The sequence below is a fragment of the Aythya ferina genome (genome assembly GCF_964211825.1).
Source record: "Aythya ferina genome assembly, chromosome: 8".
Taxonomy (NCBI): Eukaryota; Metazoa; Chordata; class Aves; order Anseriformes; family Anatidae; genus Aythya; species Aythya ferina.
In genome coordinates, this window is record NC_140304.1 from 12,683,145 (window position 1) to 12,707,268 (window position 24,124).

The 24,124-nt window shown below is 44.1% G+C and overlaps 2 protein-coding genes across 16 annotated transcripts in view; both read right to left on the bottom strand.

Moving 5' to 3' along the window:
- The window catches only part of CEP350 (centrosomal protein 350), a 71,643-nt gene extending 62,092 nt beyond the window's left edge, over positions 1-9,551 (bottom strand). For 6 of the 14 annotated variants that reach the window (XM_084527529.1, XM_084527536.1, XM_084527533.1 and 3 more), the window contains exons 1-2: positions 7,294-7,593; positions 6,616-6,726 (exon numbers count right to left, since the gene is read on the bottom strand). In XM_084527529.1, the coding sequence (XP_084383655.1) occupies positions 6,616-6,692 (77 nt within the window). In that variant the 5' untranslated portion in view covers positions 6,693-6,726; positions 7,294-7,593. Of the gene's footprint in view, positions 1-6,615; positions 6,727-7,293; positions 7,595-9,494 lie in introns of those variants that run through there. The other 8 variants (XM_084527539.1, XM_084527535.1, XM_084527530.1 and 5 more) reach the window with 5 other exon arrangements.
- A 2,901-nt stretch (positions 9,552-12,452) lies between these two features.
- On the bottom strand, positions 12,453-23,380 carry LOC311440518 (torsin-1A-interacting protein 1-like). 2 transcript variants are annotated; one of them, XM_084527542.1, is made up of 6 exons: positions 23,129-23,380; positions 22,962-23,030; positions 19,578-19,697; positions 18,229-18,285; positions 16,014-16,085; positions 12,453-14,906 (listed from the first exon to the last, which is right to left on the bottom strand). In XM_084527542.1, the coding sequence occupies exons 1-6, from the start codon at positions 23,259-23,261 to the stop codon at positions 14,119-14,121; spliced, it is 1,239 nt and encodes a 412-aa protein (XP_084383668.1). In that variant the 5' UTR covers positions 23,262-23,380; the 3' UTR covers positions 12,453-14,118. The 2 variants fall into 2 exon arrangements, with proteins under 2 accessions (XP_084383668.1, XP_084383667.1); XM_084527541.1 differs by having other exon boundaries at positions 19,578-19,700.
- Positions 23,381-24,124: the final 744 nt, after the last annotated feature.

The window sequence follows — 24,124 nt, forward strand, 5'->3', positions numbered from 1 at the left end:
GATTTACACGCTGGGTACTGGACCAGTTAAACACTGAAATGCTCTGACATTAATATTGACCGTAGAATGATACTGGGAAGTTTAAACTATTTTTGAAAACCAACACAAAAAACGTCCCATGAGCAACTTTAAGAATAAACACATTGTAAAAATTGCATTCTGAAATGTCTGCTTCAGAAATATAAACATTTTTTTTCTAAACTGAATGATCCATCATCATCTAACACATAACTTAAAAGAAGGAGGTTGGGGGTTGGACAAAAAGCAGCTCAACAACTGAAATTCCAAAGAATTTGTGGAAGGCAAAGGTTATCTGCAGGCTGGATAAGGCCATGAGGATCTTAAGAGTTTGTGACCAAAGGTAGGAGACCGCAGATTCAGCAAACCTGCTCTCCTGGCTATCTGACTGCTCCCTAGTCGATGCTGCCTGCTTGCCCAGGTTAATTGCACGCTGCTTTGCCCAGCCTGGTCGAGTGAACAGTGAGGCTTGAGATGACACCAGAAAGGAGGAAATAGAAATGAAGAAAAGTACACGGCCAAATAAAAAAAAATAATAATAATAATAAAAAAAGAAAAACGAGCATTGTATTTACTACACATACCAAGGATGGTATTGAACAGCAGATAACAAAATAAAAAGTCAATATAGTAAGAGAGCAGCATTTTTGAAAAGGAAGAACGATGCGAGAATAGAATATGCTAAGCAAAGGTCCTCAAAAAATGTCAAGAGATAAAACCAGGACTAGGAAAAGAGACAGGAAAGCAGGATGTAAAAAACGAGAAGGGAATGGAGAAAAAGACAGGTACGACAGAGAAATGGAAAAAACTTGTGAAGAACCAGCAGAGAGCAGCAAAAAGGAAGAAAAGGAACCGGCACAGTGGTCTCATTGTGCAGTTTTTCACGTATCCTCAGGAAGATTATTTTTTTTCTTGGTAGCACAACCTCAAGCAAAAGAAAGAGGAAATTCAGAAGTCATGACACCGAAATAAGGAAACAGGAGAGGAAACTGAATCATACGGATTCAGAGAAGGCAGAGGCTGTGACCAGGAGGCTGCTCACTGTTTTGGTTCACACTTAGTGGTTATGCAAAATGCCAAAAAAAGGCACGGTGTGCAGAGGGAACACTGCTGCTCAGGCCTCTGTGTCTTATTACAACACAAGGGACGCCAAATGAAAACGAATCAAAAAAGGAAACACAAAAGGAAAAGACGAAGCTTTGCTAAGGGCAGGGAAGGAAACAAATTATTAATATTCACTTCTGAGGGATGTTCTTAAATGTTTAACCCTGTTAAAAGGGGTTTTGTTACAGCCTGGGAATACACGAGGCCAGCACTCGACGCAGGTTAAGCCACCACAAAGCTGTGGTGCCAACAGAAGAGCCGCCTGCCTTTCCTCATGCCTTGCTCAGGCATAAAGTCGATGGGGTTCTGTGGTAAAGCAAAGTTGACTGTAAATATGGCAAGGACTAGAAGTAGCTTTTTGGTTCTTTTTTGCTGTTTTAGCTGTGTTGCACCACAAGCTCCATCCTCAGGCAAGCAGAAGGCGAGGAAAGGAAGCCTTGGGGAACATGATTGATCCCCTAGTCCCGTACCAGTGTGCACAGCATAACCTGCACCCGTCACCCGAGGCTAAGGCTTGAAGTTGCAGTTACCCATACCTCGAGGAGCAGGAGTGGGGTTGGTGGCACTGCCACCACCTCCTCCTCGCTGTGGAGACACCACTGGAGTTCAAGCACACGTGGGGACGCTGCGCAGCCAGCTGCAGCGCGTCCCAGCGCACCCAAGCCTCGCACAGCGCCCGCAACACAGCCACGGGGAAAATGCACACAGACACAGAGGCCTTAGGGACATTTTGCAAAGTATTTTAGGTTTTCCACTACAAAGAATGGAAAGCTGACTTGGGAATCCCAAAGCCCCTCTGGAAGCCCAGCCAGCTGTGGATTGCTGGTAGTAACAGACGGGCACAGGTGGACACGCGCGGTCAGACCCCGCGCACGCTGCGTTGCTGGAAGGGGGGGATTGCTATTTAAAGACGCCAGAAACACTTTCCACGTCTCCTTCAATACCGCAGAAAACAGTTTCTAGTGACATGCTGGAGTCTGCAATACAAATACCTTTACCTACTCATTTTTCTGGAATCTGAGCTTTTACCATATTGCATTACCCCAAATAAACAGGAGCTCAAAATAGCCATAACACATTGTTCTAAGACTTTGTTATTCTCGTATCAAATTAACATTAAAAAAAAAAAAAAGCCTCAATATATGTTGAGAAAACTCTCACTCTCAAGGCAGTTTGATGTGGGTGATTTACTGACCTTCCTCCGGGCTGGGGACAAGTTCCAGTGCAACAATCTACGAATCAAATTTGTGTAATAAATAATAACAACAAATTACAGCCTGCTCTGCACAACCAGTCGGTCCTCCCCCTGCCTTCTCTCAGTGCTCACTTATTACATAAGCCTTCAAATGAAACACATTTCAGGGGCTGTGGCTCTAAAAGGACGTTAATAATTCAATGCCCAAGTCCAACTCCAACTGGCCAGCGCTTCACAAACTTCATCTCAGCACTTCCCCACCATACCACCTCTGAGCCTGCAACTTCTGCTTCGCTCCTCCCAAATGACTTCAGTCCAAAAGTTGGGGATTTTTCTTCTTGGGATTTTTCAGTTGTGCCACAATACACAGTCAGTGGGTTCAAACCACCCAGGGTGGCTGTTCAGGTGGTTCTGCCTGGTATTTAATCTGCCCTGCTGCTGCTATTACTCAACTCGGGAATATTTTATTGGTCCAGACTGCACTGCACCCCGTGAGGGCACATACAAAGATAACGATTACTTGAAGTCGATGCAAGACAATACTGACAATAACCAACACTGCCCAAGGAGCCTGCAAATGGTAGCTGCTAAACATTTCAAGTAAAATTTTATAAAACACTCAGTATTTTGTCTTGCAGTGCAAACAGTAAATACACCAAAAGATCTCTCACATTCTGCTTCTTACGGCTTTGGAAAATACTGATTAAAAACAACACCCCAGAAGATTTTAAAAGCTACGTATATACGACATTTGATCTGTTTTTAAGCTAGAAAAACAGTTAAACGTTTAAAAAAAACTTTTAGGGATATGAAAGCAGTTGTAAAAAAGAGCGCAGCCAAGATGCAACATACATTTGCAGATAGAAAAGCAGCAAAAATGTCAACGCACATCGCTACCTCTAACCATTAACCAGTAAGATAAATGATATCAACAGTCCCACATCCATCAAACACCAGAAAATACAGCTGAAAAATAGGAACATGTTGCACGAGATCTAAGACGAAACCACTGACATAAGCCAGCTACTAAATTTGCATCCCAGCTACACCGAAGATTCCTCTATAAATGAAACCTTACTGAACAATTCTGTCCAAGTAGAAGCTGAGGATGGATATTTACAACACACTTCTGCTGGGAGAAGATATGGCACATTGCAAAAGCATCCCTGCTTCATCACAGGCAATGTAAAAGCAGCGGCTGGAAGTAAAAAATGGATGAGTAGTTTAACCAAAAGTAAAACGCACTGTATGTCTTACTCTGCTGCATCACATGCTAGGAGGTGCTCTGAGGAAATCCATTGAAACGAGTGTTGTGACAGCTAGCGTAACTTGATTCATTGTTCGTGAAGAAATCCAAGTACAAAGGCACAGACAATGCACCATTTAGTACGGAGATGCACACAAGGCTTTGCCTATCCATTCAGGAGTTCTGTATTGCCTTTGACTAGGAAGATCTCTGCGTTTATGACAGAGAAGGGAAGAAGCAACACATCCTACTTTCAGGAACGATAAAACACTCCGGCATTTGTTGCCTTGGCCTTCATAAAACAAGTTCACTCATTGCATCTCTAGTGACTGCAAACTGCACGTTGGAAGATCTCACCCCTTGCAGCCCAGAATAAATCCATTCAGCAGAGTAAGCTCAACTTCTTCACCAAGCCCTGCCTTCGAAGGGCCAGCGTCCTACACCCTTCATCCCACAAGGAACACCACACCAAGACAGTCTTAGACTTTATAGGCAACTCCTTTGGCTGAGTACAACAACCAGACCTGCCAATTTTGAGAGTGTACGATACAACTTGCAATCTTCAACAATACCAAGGACACGTGAGCAGAGCAGCAACCTCATCTGCAGGTCGATCACTGTGTTCTCCAGCGCATCACTGAAGTGCACGAAAACTTCAGGGAAAGTTGCTTTCTCAAGTCTTTGCTCTGAAACTGCGTTCAGAAGCACAGTGTCTCAACAGCAACATTTCAGAGGTGAAAAACAAAAACAAAAAAAAACAACACCAAAGAAAACAAACAGCAAATTCAAAGTAAACAAAAAAACAAAAAACAAACAAAACAAACAAACAAACAAACAACAAAAAAAAAAAAAACAGCTACACACAAGCTGAAGAGTAGCCACCAGCACACTGCCGACTGGCACTAGGGCTGAGCTGACTTTTTCTTGAACTTGATAAAATATATATATATATATATATATATATATATATACACACATTCTCTCCTATTTAAATAATTAACGTTCCATCCCATGAAATGCTGTAAGAGCCTGAGCACTAAATTCAGATTTTTCTGTTCTGGTATGACAGTTCCACCTGCTGTATTTTCCTACCAGCAAACCTAACACATCACATTAACGTAAGCAGGAAATATCAGAGAAAAAGGTCTGGGTTTTTGTTTTAAACTTGGGCACCTTTTTGCCATGGATCACACTGCGTGAAATCTTGTCCTCAGTGAGCCTGTTCTTACAAAGCTAAAACACAGCCAGAATCTGTCAGCATTCGGTAAGTTTCAATTGACTCCTAGAACTGATCAGTTAATTTATTTGCTCTATTCTTTCTGCAGTATATTGACAAAGGTTTCAGACGTAAGCTTACAAGTAATTTTATCCTCGACAGAGCTGTTCATTAAAGTCTGTTACATCATTAGAACAATGATACACAGATCTTCCATGCACTTAAGTCTACAGATAAATATTACGTTGAGACATTCTGATCCAGCCTAATATAGTAACTGTACCAGGGAAGTTCTCTCTCTGCTCTCAACTTCTGTTATCATGGTTATACCACTCAATTTCTTCTCATTAACACAGCATAAACTGGTTTATACAGCACAAATTGTATTAGCCTCAGTACATCTGCAGCACATTTTAAACAATGCTGTACTGATTAAAAAAAATAAAATAAAAAAATAAAGCCATTTTACTCCTTTACTTCCTAAGGTAACACTGAGCAAATTTAGCAACTTGACAACAGTGAAGGAATCCACACATTCCTCCCTGGTGATCTTGCTGCTTCTCTGCGATAGATGCAATGCTTGCCTGACTGCATGATGAGCCAGTTCAACTCACTAACCCAGCAGAAAATTATTCTTTTTTTTTTTTGGTCGTTGGGTTAGTTTTCCACCAGTTTAGCAGACTGAAGCAGATTGCTGAAGGGTCGATGCCAGCACAGCTTCAAGTGGGGAAAGAGAAGCAGCAGCAAAACGTTACGCTCACACACCTGACACTGCGCAGCTTTGCTTAACTGCCATGGACACGGTACTATAGAACAGAGATCTCTGTGCACCAACACTTCAACTGGTACCAAGAGCGCCTTACTTCAAAGATGTCAACTGGACTACAGGCTCAGCTGAGCACCCAAAGTCAGGCAGACTAATCACGTCAGTGGCTTTACCTTCAGGTGTCTGATACAACAAACCTGTCCCGGCAGAAACCAGCAGGTACTCCAGCAGAGAGGCGTGAGAAAATGCTAAGCGTGCTTTATACCTGGGTTGCTAGAAGTTGACTCTTTAGAGTAGAAGATGCTGCAGTTTCAAGATTGGGCTCTTATCCATTCTTTAGTTCACAAAGGATAATTCTATCACAGTGGCACACATCACTGACAAAGTTATTCCAAGACTTGAAAGACACTTCCCACATTAGGACTGTTTATATTGGTAAAGCCTTCCCTGAGTTGCAGCGACAAAACTGAGCTATGCAATAGCTTCATAAAACAAATACGTGCAGACAAAATGATTTATAATTTATAAACCATGTTTCTTCCAGTTCCCACCACACCTAGCCTAGGGAGCGCACCGCAAGATCTAATCCAATCAGCAGTAAAGTTTCCACAGTACCCTGGCCCGGTGCAGAAATGTGTCATACTATCGAAATTAAGTTGCTCCACTTAGTGGATGCAGCATACCTTTGTTTAAGGCAGCGTCACTCGCAGAAACTGAAGCCTTCAACAGTTTACACTGTTAGCGTGGCCACACCCTCTGTTTTATTTAATTAGCCGAAGCATTACCTAATGAAACTGTTGTAGCAATCAGAACTACGCGGAACAGCGAGCAGTTTGTATAACCGAGCCTGGCCGGGCTGACAGCACGCTGAGCTCACCAGCCACCCACCGAGCGCCCCACCGGCCGCAGCTCCACGCGCGTTTGGGCCACCCTTTTGGTGGCAGCGGGCTCTCGAGCCAGCCTTTGAGCCTGTATGCTCCACAGCCCCACGAAGGAGTCTCAGACGACCAAAGCACAGCGCTGCCTGGTCGAGCTGTCAAATTCCAGCCCCCAGACGCCGGGGAGTTCACCTGTTCCGCTCGGAAACCTCGGCGAGCGGGCACGCAGCGTGCCAGGAGACGCCTGGTTGCTGAGATACAGCTTCCATCCGAAGGCGGGCAGCGACCAACCGCTCCCGGCGGCTGCATCAACAGGAGGCATCGCGTCCAACCCCATCCATGGGGGAAAAATAAAAAACAATAAAAATAATAATAAAAAATAAAGCCGCAGTCACGCTCGTCTAGGACTCTTGATGCTAAGGAACGGCCCGAGTAAAGGCAGAAGGCGCTGGGGAGGTCCGGGCAGAGCCGGCGCTGTCCCCCCTCCCGCAGCCTTGGCGCTGCCACGGGCCCGGCGGCACCGGGGGCACCGGCTGCGGGCCCGGCGAGCGGCTGGGGCAGGCGGCGAGCCCTGCTCGGGGCACCGAGCGGCTCCGGGCGGTTCTCCCAGCGAAGGGAGAGGCACCGAGGGACCCCCCAAAAAAAAACCGAGGCAGAAATGAAGCGGACAGACCCAGCGGGGAGCCAGAGGCGGCCGAGCGCGGTGACAGCCGGCAGGGCCGCCAGCCCAGCCCAGCCCGGCCCGGCCCGGCCCGCAGAGCCCCCGCCAGCCCGGCCCGGCCCCCGCCGCCGGCCCCGCCCCGGCTCCACCTCAGCCGGTCCCCGGCGGGGCCGCGGCGAGGCCTGGGGCCGCTCCCGGCGCCTCCTCACCTGGCGACGACGACGGCGGCGGCGGCAGCGGCGGCTCGACGCCCGCCGCCCCGGGGGCAGGTCGCGGGGCATGCCGCGGGGGCGGAGGGAAGGGCGGCGGGGGCGGGCGGCGCCCCGAGCTCGGCTCCGCTGCCCGCCGTTGCGTTGCGCGCTGCCTCAGCGCCGCCGGCCCGCCGCCATTACCGGCCCGCGCCTCACACGGAGCGGCGGCGGCGGCGGCGAGAGCGGGAGCTGCCGGGCAAATCTCGCGAGAACCGGCCGCCCAGCGACCTCACCAAGATGGCGGCGCCGCGCCGCTCCGCTCGCCTCCCTCCCGCCCTCGCCGCCATCTTGTGTGTGGCGCGGCCTGCCCGGCCCGCTCCGCCAGGCCTACCTCAGCCAGGGCCCGGGTCCCCGCCTCAGGGACGCCGTCGTCCCGCGTCCCCCTCCCGGCTTCTCGCCTCTTTTTTTCCCCCGGTGTCGGTGCCTCGGCCCCCGTAGGAGCCTTGTGGCAACGGGAGCAGCGGCAGGGCCGGGCGCCCGGGTTTTGGTGTGAGGAGAGCGCTTCGCAGTGCTTCTGTGCTGCCGCGTTCGCCAAATAACTCCCGTCGAAACTAGAACCCCATCTTTCGGGCGTTTGTATTCACAGCCAAATCATCGTTATAAAAACAGCAACTTTTTTTTTTTTTTTTTTTTAAATAAAATTAAAGCAGCTCTGATTACTCCCGGTTTCCAAATTTGAGTTTAGATATTAACAAAACGTTTGCCAAACTTCACAGAGGTGACTAAGTGCCACAGACCTAATTTCACTTTTAATAGTTATTACATATTACACACCAGGAAGAGTTTGTTAGCATGCTACCTGCTGCTACATATATTCCCCCAAAAAAGTGCATTAAAACCACCCACATTTCAAAAATAGGTCTAAGATGTTATCCTACTGTAACAAAATAATTTCCACTGAAGAAGGAAAGTCATTAGAATAGGAAAAAAATAAATTATTCCTACAGTTATTTTGGGAATGTCTCCTTCAGGGCTTGTCTACAACTCCACCAGACTCTGGTTTTCAATCATTAGTAGGGTTGTTTGATTACAGGTGCCAAATTTCTTGGGGGAGCACGGGGGCGGAGAGTTATCTACCCCAACCCCTAAAGGATAACTAAAATTACTCCAGCTTTTTTTTTTCCCCCCTCCCTTAAACTGAAAAGGATTAAATGATTTTTACATAGCCCCTCCTCTTGCAAATGGTGAACATTTTGCATATAAATTATGCCAGTATGGGAACAAGATTTGAAAACACCCTAAACACAGAGAGCTTTACAGCTACAAAGCTTAAGCAACTCAAAACTTAATCATGTCACAATTACAGGATACCCATTTAACCTTAATTTGGCTCCTTTACATACACAAACTAATTACAGAGCATGTTTCCCAGAGTAAGCATACCTTCTTTGAAATGAGGCAAGCTTGAGATGTCAGTGGTTAAACCTTTGAAAATTGTTTTTGTTTTTGCCAGGTGAGGGAAAAAAAATACGGGAACGCTGAAAGACACGCACAGCTCCAGTAGGAAAAAGTGGTAAGTGGTGCCTCGTTCCCCCTGAGTTCTCAAAGAACAAACCTGTGCCTCCCAAATGCAGGAGACAACTGTTAGTTATAATAATAACAATAATTTCAGTCAATGAAGGCAGTATTACTACAGCATATGGGAGCTCTAATCACAGACAAGGGCAAATTAAATTATTGCATTCCCCATCATCACCTAGTGTTTACTTAAATTCAGTGCTAAATATTGCAGGCTTGGCAGCCTTTTTAAATTATTCAGCACTTTTGTAATGCATTGGCTTTTTAATTATGCTTTTAAACATAGCTTCTCTTTTCTGCTTGGAAGCAGTTAATCTAGTTTCAAGCTCCGTTTCATTTTCAGGCAAACAAGGAATCACATTAGGATTTTCTCAAACACGAAAATCATTTCTCAGTCAGTCCAAATTAAAAGGCAATGTTTGACTACTCTGTTTTTGCTTCTACGCAGCTTCGGTTCCCTGTATCAGTGGAACTTAATCATAAAACCTTGCATTACTAAAGATTCCTTACCAGTGTGCAAAAAGCTCTGACAGGCAGACCTGACACACACAAAAAATAAAAAAAAAGGAGAAAGAAATTCTTACAGTGAACACAGTACTCTTAGGAAGTTCTTTAAGATTAGAAATAATGACACTGTTTACCTGCAAACAGCCACAGCTGAGAGAAAAGGTAGAACTGAACACTCCGGTCCCGATCCAGTTTGATGAACTGCTCGTTAAGCTGCGAAGCAATGGAGATAATGCAGCAAGCACTCCCCAAGCACTGGAAGCGGCGGATGGAGACAGATAGTAAGTTAAGGCTAAGGAGCCACAATCTCATCTTACACTAACTTGGCTATTGCAGCTTTAAGAGAGAGGTTTGGAAAGTTTTCCACTCCATATTACTCTTGCACACCCCTTCTAAAATTAGAAAGGGGCAGCTGGCTATTGCAACTGAGAGAACGAATGGATCCCCCCTGCCTGCCTCCCCCCCTTTCCTTGACTGACGCGGCTCCCAAGAGCCATGGAGGAATTTGGGGAAGGGTGCTTCCACCTGTTGAACGTGGAATGAGGTTGTCCAGGCACTCCATTATAAATCCAACTGTCAGGCGCTGACAATAAAACAGGACACGGGACAGCTGTGAGGACTACAGGAACCCCCCTCCCTTCCCCTTCTACATACTCGTATAATTTTGCAGCTTTGTCTTACAGCAGAAACAATGCATGAAAAATTGTTCTCTGTGTGATTTGGGCTTCTAAAACAGAAGGACTCACTATAGATCACTTCAGATTTGGTCTCAGTCTTCCAGCTGTGCTACAGGGTCTTAGCACAGAATCTGGCACTATGCACCTCCAAAACCACATTTTTTTCTAAATACATAATGGCGATTGCACCACAGACATTGCAAATAGCTTCATTCTGTACAGCAAGCACTTATATGTCTACCATAACATGGAGCTCACCTTGCCTTTTACACCCAATTTGTGTTGAATCGATTATCATTTCAAAATATTTTTCACAATAAGATATCAAAGCCATGACTTAAAAAAAAAAAAAAAAAAAAAAAAAAAAAGTGGAAAATCAGTAAATGCTGTTGTTGGTGTAAAAAAAAAAAAAAGGGGGGGGGGGAAGGAATTATTCCTTATAATCACCTATTTAGCATATTCAAAACTCCTCTGCTCAGTGCAAGGTGACTCAGAGCAGGGTGTGCGAGACAACACAACAACAGATGAGGTGATGCATTGTTCTAGGTCCCTTGTACATCAATTGCTGCTGAAGGCAAAATAAGTATTGCCATCCCCTAGGTGCACAAAGGCAACAGCAGGAATTGCAGAAAAGGGCCCCTGTCCTATGCTCTGCTTGGACTGGCTACCTGCAGGGGATTCTTGCAAGCTCCCAGGCGTCTGTCCATCTGCTCACAACACGAGGAACAGTTTGACTGCCCTGGGAAAAGATCCCTAGTGGGACAAAATCCCAGTTTCTCTTTCCTGGGTGTCTCACTCCAGGAAAAGCAAGCTCCTGAGTCGGTTGGTGGAGAAAGCAATGAAGGCAACAGTAGACAGGTAATTTCAGGATTTTGTATTAAAGGGTTAGAAATCTATTTCTAGTAATGCACACAGTTCACTGTTCAGCACAACCAAATGATCTGTGCTGCTATTTCTCATTACCAGAACAGCACGGCATTTTCCAATCCAATTTGCAGAGCACTGGAAAATAAGTGTTCTGTACTGTTTTGTCTACAAATTACAGCTCGACTGGTTCTGCTCCCCTAGAATCACGTTCTACCCAAAGTTTACATGATGTAAGCCTATGGAACAAGAATCATCCCCTTTTCAGCCTCAAGGCCAGACCTGGTGTCTTTGCTGTCTATAACCACAGCTTTGCTATCACAGGCTATTTGATTTGCTGAGTTGTTGACAATTAAGGAGTCAACTTCAGAAATTAGATTTCTCTGGAAGTAGCCAAAGCATTTTATCATTTTGAAAACATCAGCTGGCTCTCTATCTGCTGCAGGCAATGAAATAATAATACAAGGAGGATAGTAATCAGCTGCCTGTGAGCAACAGACAGGTATTACTCTTCACCTCTGGCTGAGGAGGAGTTACTTAATGAGATCTGACTTAACTACCTGCTGATACTTAATAAGAGACTTTTAGGGACAAAGCCACAAACAGGACCTACTTCTTCACCAGCAGAAACTGTCTTCTAATTCCGACCCTTCCCACTCCTCCAGAAGGGGCTTGCTTTTACTTTGTCCAGAGCATATATATGGAAATACATTCCACTTTCCCTACAATTACCAAAAACGTAATTCTTGTCTGTCACAGCACCAAGTAGAGCATTAAGTCTTTAGCTTCCAGACACCCTTCTATTTTGTCTTGAAATAGGGGAACAACATTCTTTAATATCCTTTGTCTGGGAGGGTGGGGTGGGGGGCGGAGTTAACAAAAGAGAGTAAACTGAATTACATGTTTTGTTAGTATAAAAGCATGGAATCTCCTGCCTTCATGTCATAGCTTCTTTTTGTGTGTGTGGATGGCAATTCTGCCAAGTGCATCCTTTTTTTCTAAGCTATTTTAGCTAAGACCTGTCCGTCCAGCCATTCACAGCACACTAACTTGGCCCAGAAGGTACAGGAAGATGTGGCTAGAAATGGGACAAGAGTGAAGTCATCTCTTTAGTCACCTGCTGACTCTGGTATCAGACTAATGAAACAAGTGAACCATACATTAACATAAATTCCAGCTGAAATGAGACCTGAGAAACACTACAAGAACACCAAGTAAGAGAAAATTCAGAGCTATTACAGCTTCCTTAATCACGTCCAGCTAGAGAACAGCCCAGATACTATTCATCCCACTCAAGTGTCTTAGAACTTCTAAATTTCACAAAAGGTCTTATTTTACTTGTATGTATCTGGTCAAAGATAAGAGAATAGCCTTAAATATATAAGCCAGAAAGTCTGAGCACATATAATTCAATGGGCAAATCTGAAAATGTTTTATAAAACAAACAAGTAAATTTATTTTTAATGATTACTAAAATAGTTTACATAATATACAAGCAGATATGCTATCAGGGTACACTCAGAAATAAATCACAGTTTGTTTTTAAAAAAAAAATAAATGCATTTGTCCAGTGAAATGTTCAAAATGTGAATGCCATCTTGTCCTTCCTGAGCTATTCTTAAACATCTAGAACAGCAGCACTTCCATGTCTTTTTTACTGCTTATATTTATTCTCATTAAAATCATGTCCAGTGCTGGACCAATGCTGGACCTCAGTGGTCAAAACAAATTCACCACTGCTTTAAGTGACCACAGTTATGTATCTCTCAAACTGTGTTCTTTTATGTTTATTTATATGCTTAAGGTGATTTTGGTCAATTCCACATCACACCCCAAACCTTTGCTTGCGCAGAGAAGTCAGAAGCTCCAGCACCTCCAAGAGGTTTTCCTAGTTAACGAGGATGTTTACAGGACAGCTCAAGGAACTTGTGAATAAAGGATAGGTCCAAGAACCACTAATCTCAGCTGATACAAGAAAATGTCCCACTAATTTGAGAACAGTCTTCACACATTTGTTCAAACTCAATAAAACTGAATGCACTTGACCAGTGGTTCAAGAGGATACACTAACAGCAATGAAATGGAAGTGCTGCAATTCACTTTTTTTTTTTTCTTTTACACAAAATATTTACAATAGAAACACATACATGTTTTTAGTCTGATATGAGGGATTCTTGGCAGGAGGCACTCTAAAAATAAGTTTTAAAAACACGCGTTGCAAATCTGTTCTTCACTAAAAGCTTATGCAGCAAGCAGCAGGTTATATGCAGACACATGAAAAAAGATCCGTTTTCTAGTATACTGAGTACCACAAATAAATAAATTCTCTCGATGCAAAAATAGTTATCTTATTAAAGGAAGAAATAATTACATCTTCCTAAACTTTTGTTTGGAAAGATGTAACATGTCTTTAGTACACATGTGGCTGACTTTTTCATTTTCCCCCAAGTTTTAAGACTCGCTAAACTTTGACAAACAGCAGAGAATTCTTGGATGCAGTGAGGCAAAGAGGAACTAAGGGATAATTTACCTGACATCTACTACTAACTTCAAACTAATGTTTGAACCCCAGCTTTTCTCACTCTCCTGACTGGTTGGGGCAGTCTCATTTTAGGAAGAAATGCTTGCTGAAAGGTCCTCCAAAAGTCACAAATCTCTCAAGCAATTCTCGCCATTTCTAGAAGTCTCCAGAGACAGCTGACATCTACACTGTAGTTAAAGGGACCAAGAAAAAACTTGTGTTTAGACCCACATCACTTTATCATTTTCACTGTATTATAAGAAAAGTAAGTAATTCTGGAAGACGAAGCTGATGTTTTTACATCCCATTACCTTGTTACATGTGATATTAGCTTTTATCCACCAGCAGAAAGGGATATGATCTTCACAGCAAAGCCAACAGTGCACCAAAAGTTTCATGAGCAGATGAGTGTTTCTGCAGTTGCGGATGCTTGCTTCTAACTGCAGGACACCAAACCTGAGTAAGTTACTGAAGACAACTTACCAAGAACAATCAAGTTCCTTGTTTACGTTCTGCAGTTTATTTAGAGAAGTCCCAGTTACTTTAGCAGAAACAACCCTGTCACTTGGTGAAATTTCTTTGCACAGAAAGGACTTTGTGCTGCCTGAGCTCAGCAGCCACAGTAGGTTTTTCCCTGTTCAGCCATTACAACGTATTTTTTGTCTTCCTCCTTTCCAGAGTCCTCTCTAAGAACTTCTATGTGCATCCCTCCATAGGAAGGCCCTCTTCAGGCCTAACAGGTAACACAAGATGAGAGATACGGCTCCACAGTCCACTCAGCTTATCTGTATCCATGCTATTGTAAGAACTGGGAACATCCGAACTGGTGAACTTGGTCTTGAGGAAATCCTTCACTTTCTCCTCAAGTTCTGGCACGGTAAGGCTCTTTCCCAGTGACTGCTCATCCAGGAGAACAGTCAGCAGAAGAGCCACATCCTTAAATGCCGCATTTTCATGGTCACAGTACTTGTAAAAGATCAAGGTGGAGCCTGCAGGCAGTAACTCAAAACGATGCACCACTGCTACCTTCTTGCCTTCGCTGAACCCAGAGCTGAGCTGGTTATCTACTTCCATCTTAACATTGTCACTATCCATTTCGGCTTTGTCTGCCCCGTTAATTTTGATTGCAGTAACATTCTGGGAGAAGGCAAAAGCATCAGCAATCTCATTACTGAGGCACCTCAGTGCTTTCTCAGCTTCTTGGCCAGCTGTGAACAGTAAGATGGCTGGCTTCGTGTGCAGCTGGGAAACATTGAGGTATTTCTCAAGGAACATGTGGGTTATTCTCCACAGACTGGGGTCCTGACTTTGATACGTTTCTTTGAGTTTATCCATCCGGGCCCGAAACACTTGCAGAATTTGAGTAGTTCTACTTGACGAAGTTGTTAACATTCCCGTCCACCAGAAATAAAATGCCAGTGCGACAATTAACAGAACCAGTAAAGTCCATCCCTTTTGAAATCCACTCTTTGATCCACCATCCTCTATAGAAAGGAGGCGCAAACAGGAAGAAAAAAAATAACGTTTTTAAAAGGAATAAGAAGCCAACAAGTAAAAACCAACAGCAAAAAAAAAGAGCATACAGTAGAGGTCAATGAAATCATCCCACTCTCAAGCTACTGGTACAGCAGTTGAAGAACATAAAGATGTTCTAGGTTAAAAGAAAACCTTTCAGGTTTCACTCTTCCAGGTTAAAACAAAGCCTTTCACTTCTTCAGCAAGTTAGTGAAGAGTCATCATTTAAAAAGGACATTTTGAAGGATTTCCAGATTGACTAAGAAATTGGACATCCTTCTGAAAGAAGGAGCTCTTCTGGAAAATCCACCCTTTATTTAACCAAATCCAAACTAACAATTATAATGGTTCTCAGGAAGATCAAGTTTGTTCCTACATTTAGTTTCTGTAGAAAGAGCCTGATAGAAAATCTGGCAGCACCAGGATTGTTTGTGTGTTGCTGTTTCTCCTCCCTGTCCTCTTGAGGAATAAAAATGGTCTCTGCAGCAGTATTTGCATCTCAAACACTGGTGCTCGACACTATCAGAAAGCCTTTGTGTTCTTTGCATCAGCCAGCTTCACAAAGAATATACATGGCAAACAGCACACAGCAAGCATACAGAATATCAGATATTTTGATTTGGTTTTGTGTTTGAACAGTTAAACTAACACTTGTTTGACCTACTGCAAACATAAGGCTTGATCCTGTCTCCAATAAAATCAGTAACAAAACACACCAACTACCCTGGCAACAGCAAAGAACTATACCCCACACTACCTTTTTATGTCCTAACCTTTATCAGGACAGCAACACAACAGCTATTAAATAAGAACATCACTAGGCCTGCCTCAGTTTTAATCTTGCAGCAAATCTCATAGACATTACAGATGGAAGATCTTAAATTTGGGTGGCAGCATTACCTATTATACAAGACTCCTTCCTTAGCACTGAAAACACATGCGCTAGTGAGCAAAGCATCTGTTCTGGCAAGGACCATCAGTTTAACGCCAGCAACCAAGAAATCTACTACTTGGACAAGCATGGGAATAGCTTATGTAACACAAGCATGAAATAAAAGTGAAAGCAGAAGTCTTACTTTTGGCCGAACGCTGTGACTGCTGCTGTGACTGCTTCACTATACTGGGTTGGTCTCGAAATTTACTTCTGCCTGTTAAGGGATTAAGAAAGCAACATGAGAAAATCACATAAGACAACAATTAGAAGCAATCTTCCAGTGGAGAATTTGGCAGGGAGTTGAAGTCACAGAACTGCATCACCTTCCATGGAAAGCTTCAATGGAAATTCAAACATTTCAAGTACAAGATGACAAAATGGCAGATTTAACAACCTGTTATGGTCTGCACAAGGATACCACGCCCCATTTAAGTTCCCCCATATTGCTCAAGAATTTGAGGGACAGAAAATTGAAACTTAACATATGTTTAATGAAAACAAGATAATGCAAGATTTAGGTAGGAAAAGAAAAGCAGCATTTTAAAGGCAGAGTCTCACATCCCCTCCCAGCTAGCTTGGTTGAGAGACCTGCTTCACTGTCACTCAGTTTATTGGGATGAATTGTGCTTTTAAAGAAAAATGCAAGCTTTCAACTTAAAATACACTTTTGGTCTGTTTATTTAAATGGGTTCAGACAGCAAAGTAGTACAGACACAATCCATCAAAGAGCGCTACGGACAACTTTCCCAGGAGACCTGTATGAATATATACAGAGCAATTATTGGTCAGCATGTTTTCTGCACTTAGGCAGTTAATTAAAAAGACATGAGAATTTCTGGCTCCTTGAGAACTACAGCCACTGGTTCAAAAGTAATATATAGCCAAATCAGGATACTGTCAATGACACTGCTAAGAATAAATTGAACAAACACACCCTGTAGTAGTTATTTCAAGAGAAGTAAAATAAACACAACAACCTTGCTTCTGTATGAATGTAATAACAGTAGGTGCTAAAAGCAGTTCTGGTTTAAGCCAAAGCTTAACCGGCTTAATGAGCTGCTCTGTTCTGCAATTCCCCTCCACCCTCAGTAGGGCACAGATATGGAGCTTGTAGCTGGCTAAGCTGTCACAAGTCTAGTAGTTAACAGATCAGAATCATCCCAGTTCTGTATTTTACAGGGTACCCTGTTTGCACAGACTAGCTTTCACATTTAGGAGACGGCTGTGATTCATATCCTTAAGGAAAACATATTTCCATGAACAATCCAATAACAGATTCTATGCTACCTATGAATCTTGCCTTATTTACAAGGCAATTTGCAATGAAAGCCAAGCAAATTATTTGTTTTGCCTAACTCAGAAAGTCTAACTTCTTTAGACACATTAGACTTTTCAGAGTGTCAATTGATTTTCAAGAGTTCTTCACCCAGCGAGCATTGATTTGGTCAACAAGCACCCAGGATCTCTCATGCAGCATATATTGCCTCTGGCACAGGAATTAAAAGTATCAGACCAGCAAGAACAGCCTGCATCAATTCATATTTTCAAAGGTGTTTCACAAATGTGCAGCTACCACAAGATGAGCTTCTCCTATGGAAGGCAGTGTGGTTTAAAAAAAATTTAAAAAAATGTCAACTACCAAGTTCTCCAAAATGAATTCTGATTTACAGGACGTTGGTTTTTATCTTTACTGTTCACGATAGAAACAAGTGCTGGGATGGCAAGAACTGAAGACTACTTAGAATTCAGAACTTTTTTTTTCTTATTTCAAGTACTCTTCCAAGAGGAAAAGGAAAAAAAAAATCAAACACCACAAGCTAACAAACACAAAAGAGTCCCCCACCAGCACAAAAATCTGAAACAAGGAATTGGTCATTGGATGAACAAATTGTCATTTGCCAGTATAGAAAAAAGGCTGCTCCTGTCTAGGAGTATCAGACATGATTTAAATCACAGCAGGCCACCATTACCCGGGGAAAGTCTAGAGAGGAAGGTGACGTGGGTACACTGCTACCAAAAGGTAAAGGTTGTGTTCCCTCCCTCACGCCCACAATACCACTGCTATGTGCTCTCCACTTACGACTGCCCCATGAACCAACTCAGCTTCCTAACCCAGCCAAAAAAACAAAAGGGTCATTTTCTGTTGGGTAAGCAAGTTGAATAACCTCACAGAAGGGCCTGGCTCTGGAACAAACCAGCTTTCCAGCTCCCATTTGTGTCTCCCTCCTGGGTCCCTTTCTACTCTCCGGGACTGAGAGTTACAGGGCACAAGAAAAATGTAAGCAGAGGAAAGGAGAAGAATTCTGTACTTATCACTTACCATCAGGGAAGGACTAGCTATCTATTTTTCTACTTACTCTGTGGCTTAGGTGAGTGGTGCTCTTGATTTTTCTCAAAGAAGTCAGCCTTGCTTTCTGAAACCAAAGCAAAAATGAAACAACTTGGTCATCACATCAGAGTTCAGAATAAAGTAGACAACCCAAATGCTTCTAGGTCTTGCTATGCAATCTTCAAAGGTTATCAGGGAAGGAGCATGTGCTGTATTGACAAACCAAACCTGCTCCATATGACAGCCTCTTGGACCGCTCTGTAGAGGGAGAAAGCTTCCATATCTAATGGAAAGGGCTTAATGTGGCCTTTCACCCTGCTCTTCCCAACATGCCACAACAATATCCTTCCCACATTTTCTTTAAAATGCAATGATGATGAAAACACGTGATTCTGTGATCACTACTGGAAGGTACCAGGTCTGACACTTGAAACTGAAACTTTTGTTCAGCAAGAGGGAAAAACAAAAACACTGTAAAGTTGCCACCTTAACAGCAACGCTATCAAACCCAGAGGAACTCAGTAAACGGGCACATTTTTCTAGCCGCCAGAGTAAAATGCCTGCATGTGCTCCTGGGAAACTGCAGGCTGACAGAGATCTGTTCTTGAGGACATCTCAGCTACTTAGTTTGCGTCTATATTTTGTCAGTCTGCACTCCTAATTGCTTTCAGCGCTCTTGCATAAGCAATGAATTTAACTGTGTGATTAGGACTGTTACTGACTGACTGAATGCAAACAACTCCCTTACTCTCCAACCATTTACCAGCTCTCCTAAAAACCTCCCTTACGCAGCTTATCTATTTAGATGTATTCAAATCACTTTCAGCAACTGAACTACCCTCTGCTGGTCTAAAGGAGCCTGTACTTTTTTCCTCATTGCATTTTCCTATTGCTTCTGTAATATACATCAACAATCCCTGAGCAATGAACCCTTAAAACACTTGGCATAGTTAGCTTCCCCCTGCTAAAGTTGAAACTAACTCATCTTTTTAGAGAAGGGATGGTTTTGTTTTGCTTTGCATAGGGCAGTTAAAGCTCCACTCTTGTAAACATAACAGTTTTGGAAGCAGGTATCACACCACTCATCTTGATTTGCTTTTCAGAAGACAGAAGGTTATGTATTATCAAAGTTTAAAACCACACTTTCTTGCATATTGGGGTTTTACACCCCAGCAGATGGCTGTCATACTACAATCAGTTTTGGCTCACAGGCAGGAGCAGACCCTGAAAAAAAATATTTTCAACTCCTTCATCTGTTCATGTTTCAACTCAACAACTCTCCCTGTTTTAAGAAAACTGAAGGGATGTCATTTTAGTACAATTAAGCAATCGTTTATTACATCATGGGAAAGACACGGACAAAACTAGTGTTGTTACCTTTTAATGGTGCGTGAACACTTGGTTGATGCCCTGCTTGTTTCTTGGGTTCAATGCCATCATAATCCTTTGCTTTTTCCTTTGCTGGGTTCTCTGGAAGTAAGAAATTTGAAGAGCTGCCTACTAGGAGAAAAAAAAAAAAAAAAAAGGATCGGTGTGACTGCAGTATCATTTGTGCTCATAACATCACGAAACTGATGAACCAAGACACAGTTTCAGAACACACATGATCTTAATCTGTGATATTGCTAGTTATGATCTCATAAGAGTTACTTTCTAGAAAAGTAACCAAAAGAAACTAAGAATTGAAAAGTTAACGGCAAGTTTGAGTTCTACAAACATAGCTGTCTGCGCCACACAGACTTTTTTTTAAGGAGTCTTTGGCTTAAAAACACTTTAAACAAACAGACATCAAGACACCAAATGCTAAGGGCTAGGAAATGCCCTACTAAAGGAATTCAGCATAAACTAGTAAACACAAGCCTGGAAGTAAAGCGATTTTTTGCACTGGGCACACAATTTACAAACAAACAATAATTGTCCTATGTTTTCCATAGTGTTATGGAGAGGTAAAGAGAGAGAGAAGCAACTTTAGAACGTAATTCCCCTTTTTAAATAGCCCAAGCTGTCCTTTATCTGTCTCTCTTTTTCTCCCATCAACCATAAAGGAAATCTGAGGCACCTATGCTCCTAATTTAATCCCTAGCTGGGAAGAAATCTAACCCCCCTTTATATTGTTTGCCATAAATCACACAGCCACTTAGATGCTGAAATCAAACTTAGTCAACATAGAAGTAACAGAGCAAAGGTCAGGGCTGGGAAGCCAGTCAGAAACAGAAGGCCAGCAAAAGAGGTTTGAAAAGACAAAGCACAATCAGATTTAAGGAAAACAAATCCCCTCAGGTATGGAATAAAAGCTGTAGTACTGCTTGATCATGATACAGTGACCAAGCTGAGGGCATAAGCAAGAAGAAACAGCAAACAGGAGAATACAAGTGGTAAAGCTTCCTCTGCAACATCCACACAGGGCTTTGTTAAAATAAACAAACAAACCAGAACAGTACTGTGTTCTCCTATGGTTTCACTGATTTATTTTTATTTTTTAAGTGTGCTTCTAGAGCTCTTACCGTATGTGTGAGGACAATACACATCTTGCCACTTACTGTTTATTAATTTTACCTCAAAAATAGTGAGCAAAACCTTTTCTCTCATATGTTCTGGTGGCTCTAGCATGCCAGTGTATATAAAGAGTATAAAGGAGGAAAAAAAAGGTGGAAGAAAACCGTAAATTTTAAACTGAGATGTCATGCCACAGGTAAAACAGTAAAGTACTTGCAAATAGTAAGTGGGACACTGTATTTTCAAATTTGTCCTAAAAATCAGTTAAATGACTTATTTTCCACCAGGCTAGAATGCAGATTCTCTCCCATTCACTTGTTTCCCAAGAATGCCAAACAACGTAGCTGTGGTATTTCTCTACACACTGAGATTTTGCAAGAAACTCTCACCGTCAGCACTGCCTAGTAATCACAAGACCAGGATGATCTATGAATTTAAAGAGGGCTGCTCATGCAATCCATACTTCTTCATTCCTCTCCTCTTTGCACCATTCCATACTCTGAAAGCACTCTTAAAAGTTGTTGCGAACATGAAGGCTATAAACACACTTCACTGCTCACATTAACAGCTTGCAGACCAGCACCTTCTGTGTCCAACAGACAGGAAGAGTATTGGGGCAAGCAGACAGCATACACAGTAACTCCTACAGAGGAAAGCAAGCCTCCCCTGCATGGTTTAACTTCCATAAATATGTACATATAAGACTTCCATCCAGAACACACCTGTTGTACCCCCAACAAGGCCTCGAGCCTCCTGCCCTAAGGACCATTTGTGCCTCCTGAGCAGCTGGCTAGGATTTTCCTGTGCCTTAAACCTGCTAGCTAGCCACCTCCTGCAGTCACCTACCAGGAGATCTTGCAATCCCCGTTCCATAAACCAGCTTAATCAAAGGGAGTAGAAATCTGTAAATTCATAAACTACAGGCTTATAAACCAAAATACAAAGCCACTACTTTACCACTGCAACTTGGTCATTTAAGTCTGGTACACGTTTGCTCCTGTGGTTTCAATCTTCTTCAACACAAGAGATGAGCCTGCAACATCCACAGCAACTACAGACAGCACAAATTCGGGCACCAAAAACATCTATCACATGCCCTTTGCTTGTACAGTCATAAATTCTACTTGCAAATTTTAAGACAAATTCAGCGTAGGTCGCTAGTGTGCACCGTTAGCTAGCTGAACAAGAAGATGCCTGATCTGAGACAGGGTTTTTACACCCTTAAAGTTCTTTAACTTTAGAAACAGGTTTCCTAATTTATATTTAAAAACTCTAAGCAGAAGTCAGAAGCCAGTTCCCCAGCTCATGGTTTCATTTCCATGCTGCTCCCTAGGAAGCATGACAAAGAAACAAAGCCCTTCTAAAGATGCACCCTGCTTGTCCTGCTGCCTCACAGGCCCTGCATTCCCCCGGTCTTCCCTGAGCTCTGCAGAAGAATACAACATTACATTAGCTACAGAGAGCAGCACCGTGATGGGGGTAATTACTCCTTCACTTCTATCTCAAGCAGTATAGTCTCACATTTTACAACATTTGTGTACGTAACTGTCTTTATCAGTGTAGCGATAGGACAAGGGTTAACAGCTTTAAACTAAAAGGTAGATTTAGATTAGAAATAAGGAGTGAATTCGTTACTGTGAGGGTGGCGAGGCCCTGGCAGAGGCTGTCCAAAGAAGCTGTGGCTGCCCCAGCCCTGGGGGTGTCCAGGGCTGGGCTGGATGGGGCTGGGGGCAGCCTGGGCTGGTGGGAGGTGTCCCTGGCTATGGCTGGGGGAAGAACTGGGTGGGCTTCGAGGTCCCTTCCAACCCAAACTGTTTTGTGATTTTATAAGCAAATGCCACTGATGCTGAAAGCCTGGGGAGGTGGGGGATGGCATCTCTCTCCCATCGTCATCCTTTGAGATGCCCTCAGGAAAATAAATAAATAAATAAATAAATAAATAAATCCACTCAGACGAACTTCCTAAAGCAACGGCTTTTTCAGAGATGAAGCTTTTCCACTTGCTAACCAGCTGTGCTTTTTTACGTTGCGCTTTACGCGCTAACTAGTGGCACCCTCACTCCTAACGCCGAGGTTCCTCCTTCCCCAAAGGCAGCACATCCACGGCCTCCGCCTTCCTCCTTCAGGGCGAGCCTTCCCCGCGGTGAAAGCTCGCAGGCAGCTCAGGAGGCACAACGGGAAGGGAGCGGAGCCCTCTGCCCGCAGCCCTGTGACGGGGCCGGCGGCACAGGGCGGTTTTAGGCACCGCCGGGAGCCCGCACTCACCTGCCGCCCTGCAGGCTCGGATCGGCGGCCGGGTCAGGCGCTCCGGGCTCAGCACGCCGAGCTCGCCCCCTGCAACGACACACGCGTGAGGCGAGCGGGACCCCCGAGGGGGCTCCAGCTCCACGCGTCCCCTGCCCAAACCCTCTCGCAGCCCCCACGCCGCTCACCCTCCGGCGCCCCACCGGAGCCGTGCTCGGGCTCGGCCTCCCTCTCCGCCGCCTCCGCCAAGCGGGGGCTCTTTCGCCGCCGCTTCAGCTCGGGGGCGTCCGGCGGAGCCCGCTCGTCGCCGTCCCCCACCATGCCGCTGGCGCTTCAGACAACCACCGCTTTCCCCTCAGCCCTGCCCTTCCCTGCCGCCGCCTCGCTCGGAGCCTCCCCGGGACCGAAGCTGCCGCCTCGGCGCGGCGGGGGCGGCCCCGGCTGCCTCATTTCCCGCAGCGGCCCCGCCGCTTCCTGCGGGCTGAGGGGCGGCCCCTGGGCAGCGCTGCCGCCATGTTGCGCGCGGCCCCGCTGAGGGGGCGACGGCGCCGCCGCCATGTTGTGCGCGGCTCCCCGCGCAAAGCCCCTCTCGGACACCGAAGTTTGGGACTCTCTTTCTTTTTTATTTTATTTTATTTTTTGTACATGTTGTGCATTATTGAGCATGGAGGCTGTGTGAGGGAAGCGCCAGTCACACTCCTGCAACAGCCTCCTGTGTCCACACATTTCACAATAAAGTATTTTAATGCTATACCAGCCCACTGTAAACATTCCGGTTTCGCCTAGAAGCAAGTAAATATTTGTGAAGTAAATTATGCATGCTCTCACCTGTACCGGCAGGTGTCATATAAGATGTAAATGCTGAATGTAGGCATTGAACAACGTTTTCTAAAGCAAAAACAAATGAGGCAATAAATGCTGCGTTGGGAGGTTTCAAAGTACAGCCGAACTGTTAGCGCAATTCAAAGTAGGGAGGAAAAGACCTGCTGGAGGCACGGCTTGTGATCTCTGACCTGGCAGGTGACCTGGTGCGACTACAGCTACCAAGCAGTATCACATTGCTCACAAGAAGAAAAGTGGGGGTCAAGATTAATTAAACGATTAACTAAAAACAATTTAATGAAAGAAAAGCAAAAGCTGCTCACAGAAGCAAGAAAAATCTGCTTTCCATCAGCAGGTGATGT

What these genes read in the sequence shown, in the direction of transcription:
- LOC311440518 (XM_084527541.1), bottom strand. Translation starts at nt 23,261, where the DNA reads ATGGTGGGGGACGGCGACGAGCGGGCTCCGCCGGACGCCCCCGAGCTG. An exon ending in CCGAGCCTGCAGGGCGGCAG is followed by an intron (nt 19,701 to 22,961) that starts GTGAGTGCGGGC and finishes TTTTTCTCCTAG; the next exon opens with TAGGCAGCTCTTCAAATTTC. An exon ending in CCACTCACCTAAGCCACAGA is followed by an intron (nt 16,086 to 18,228) that starts GTAAGTAGAAAA and finishes ATCCCTTAACAG; the next exon opens with GCAGAAGTAAATTTCGAGAC.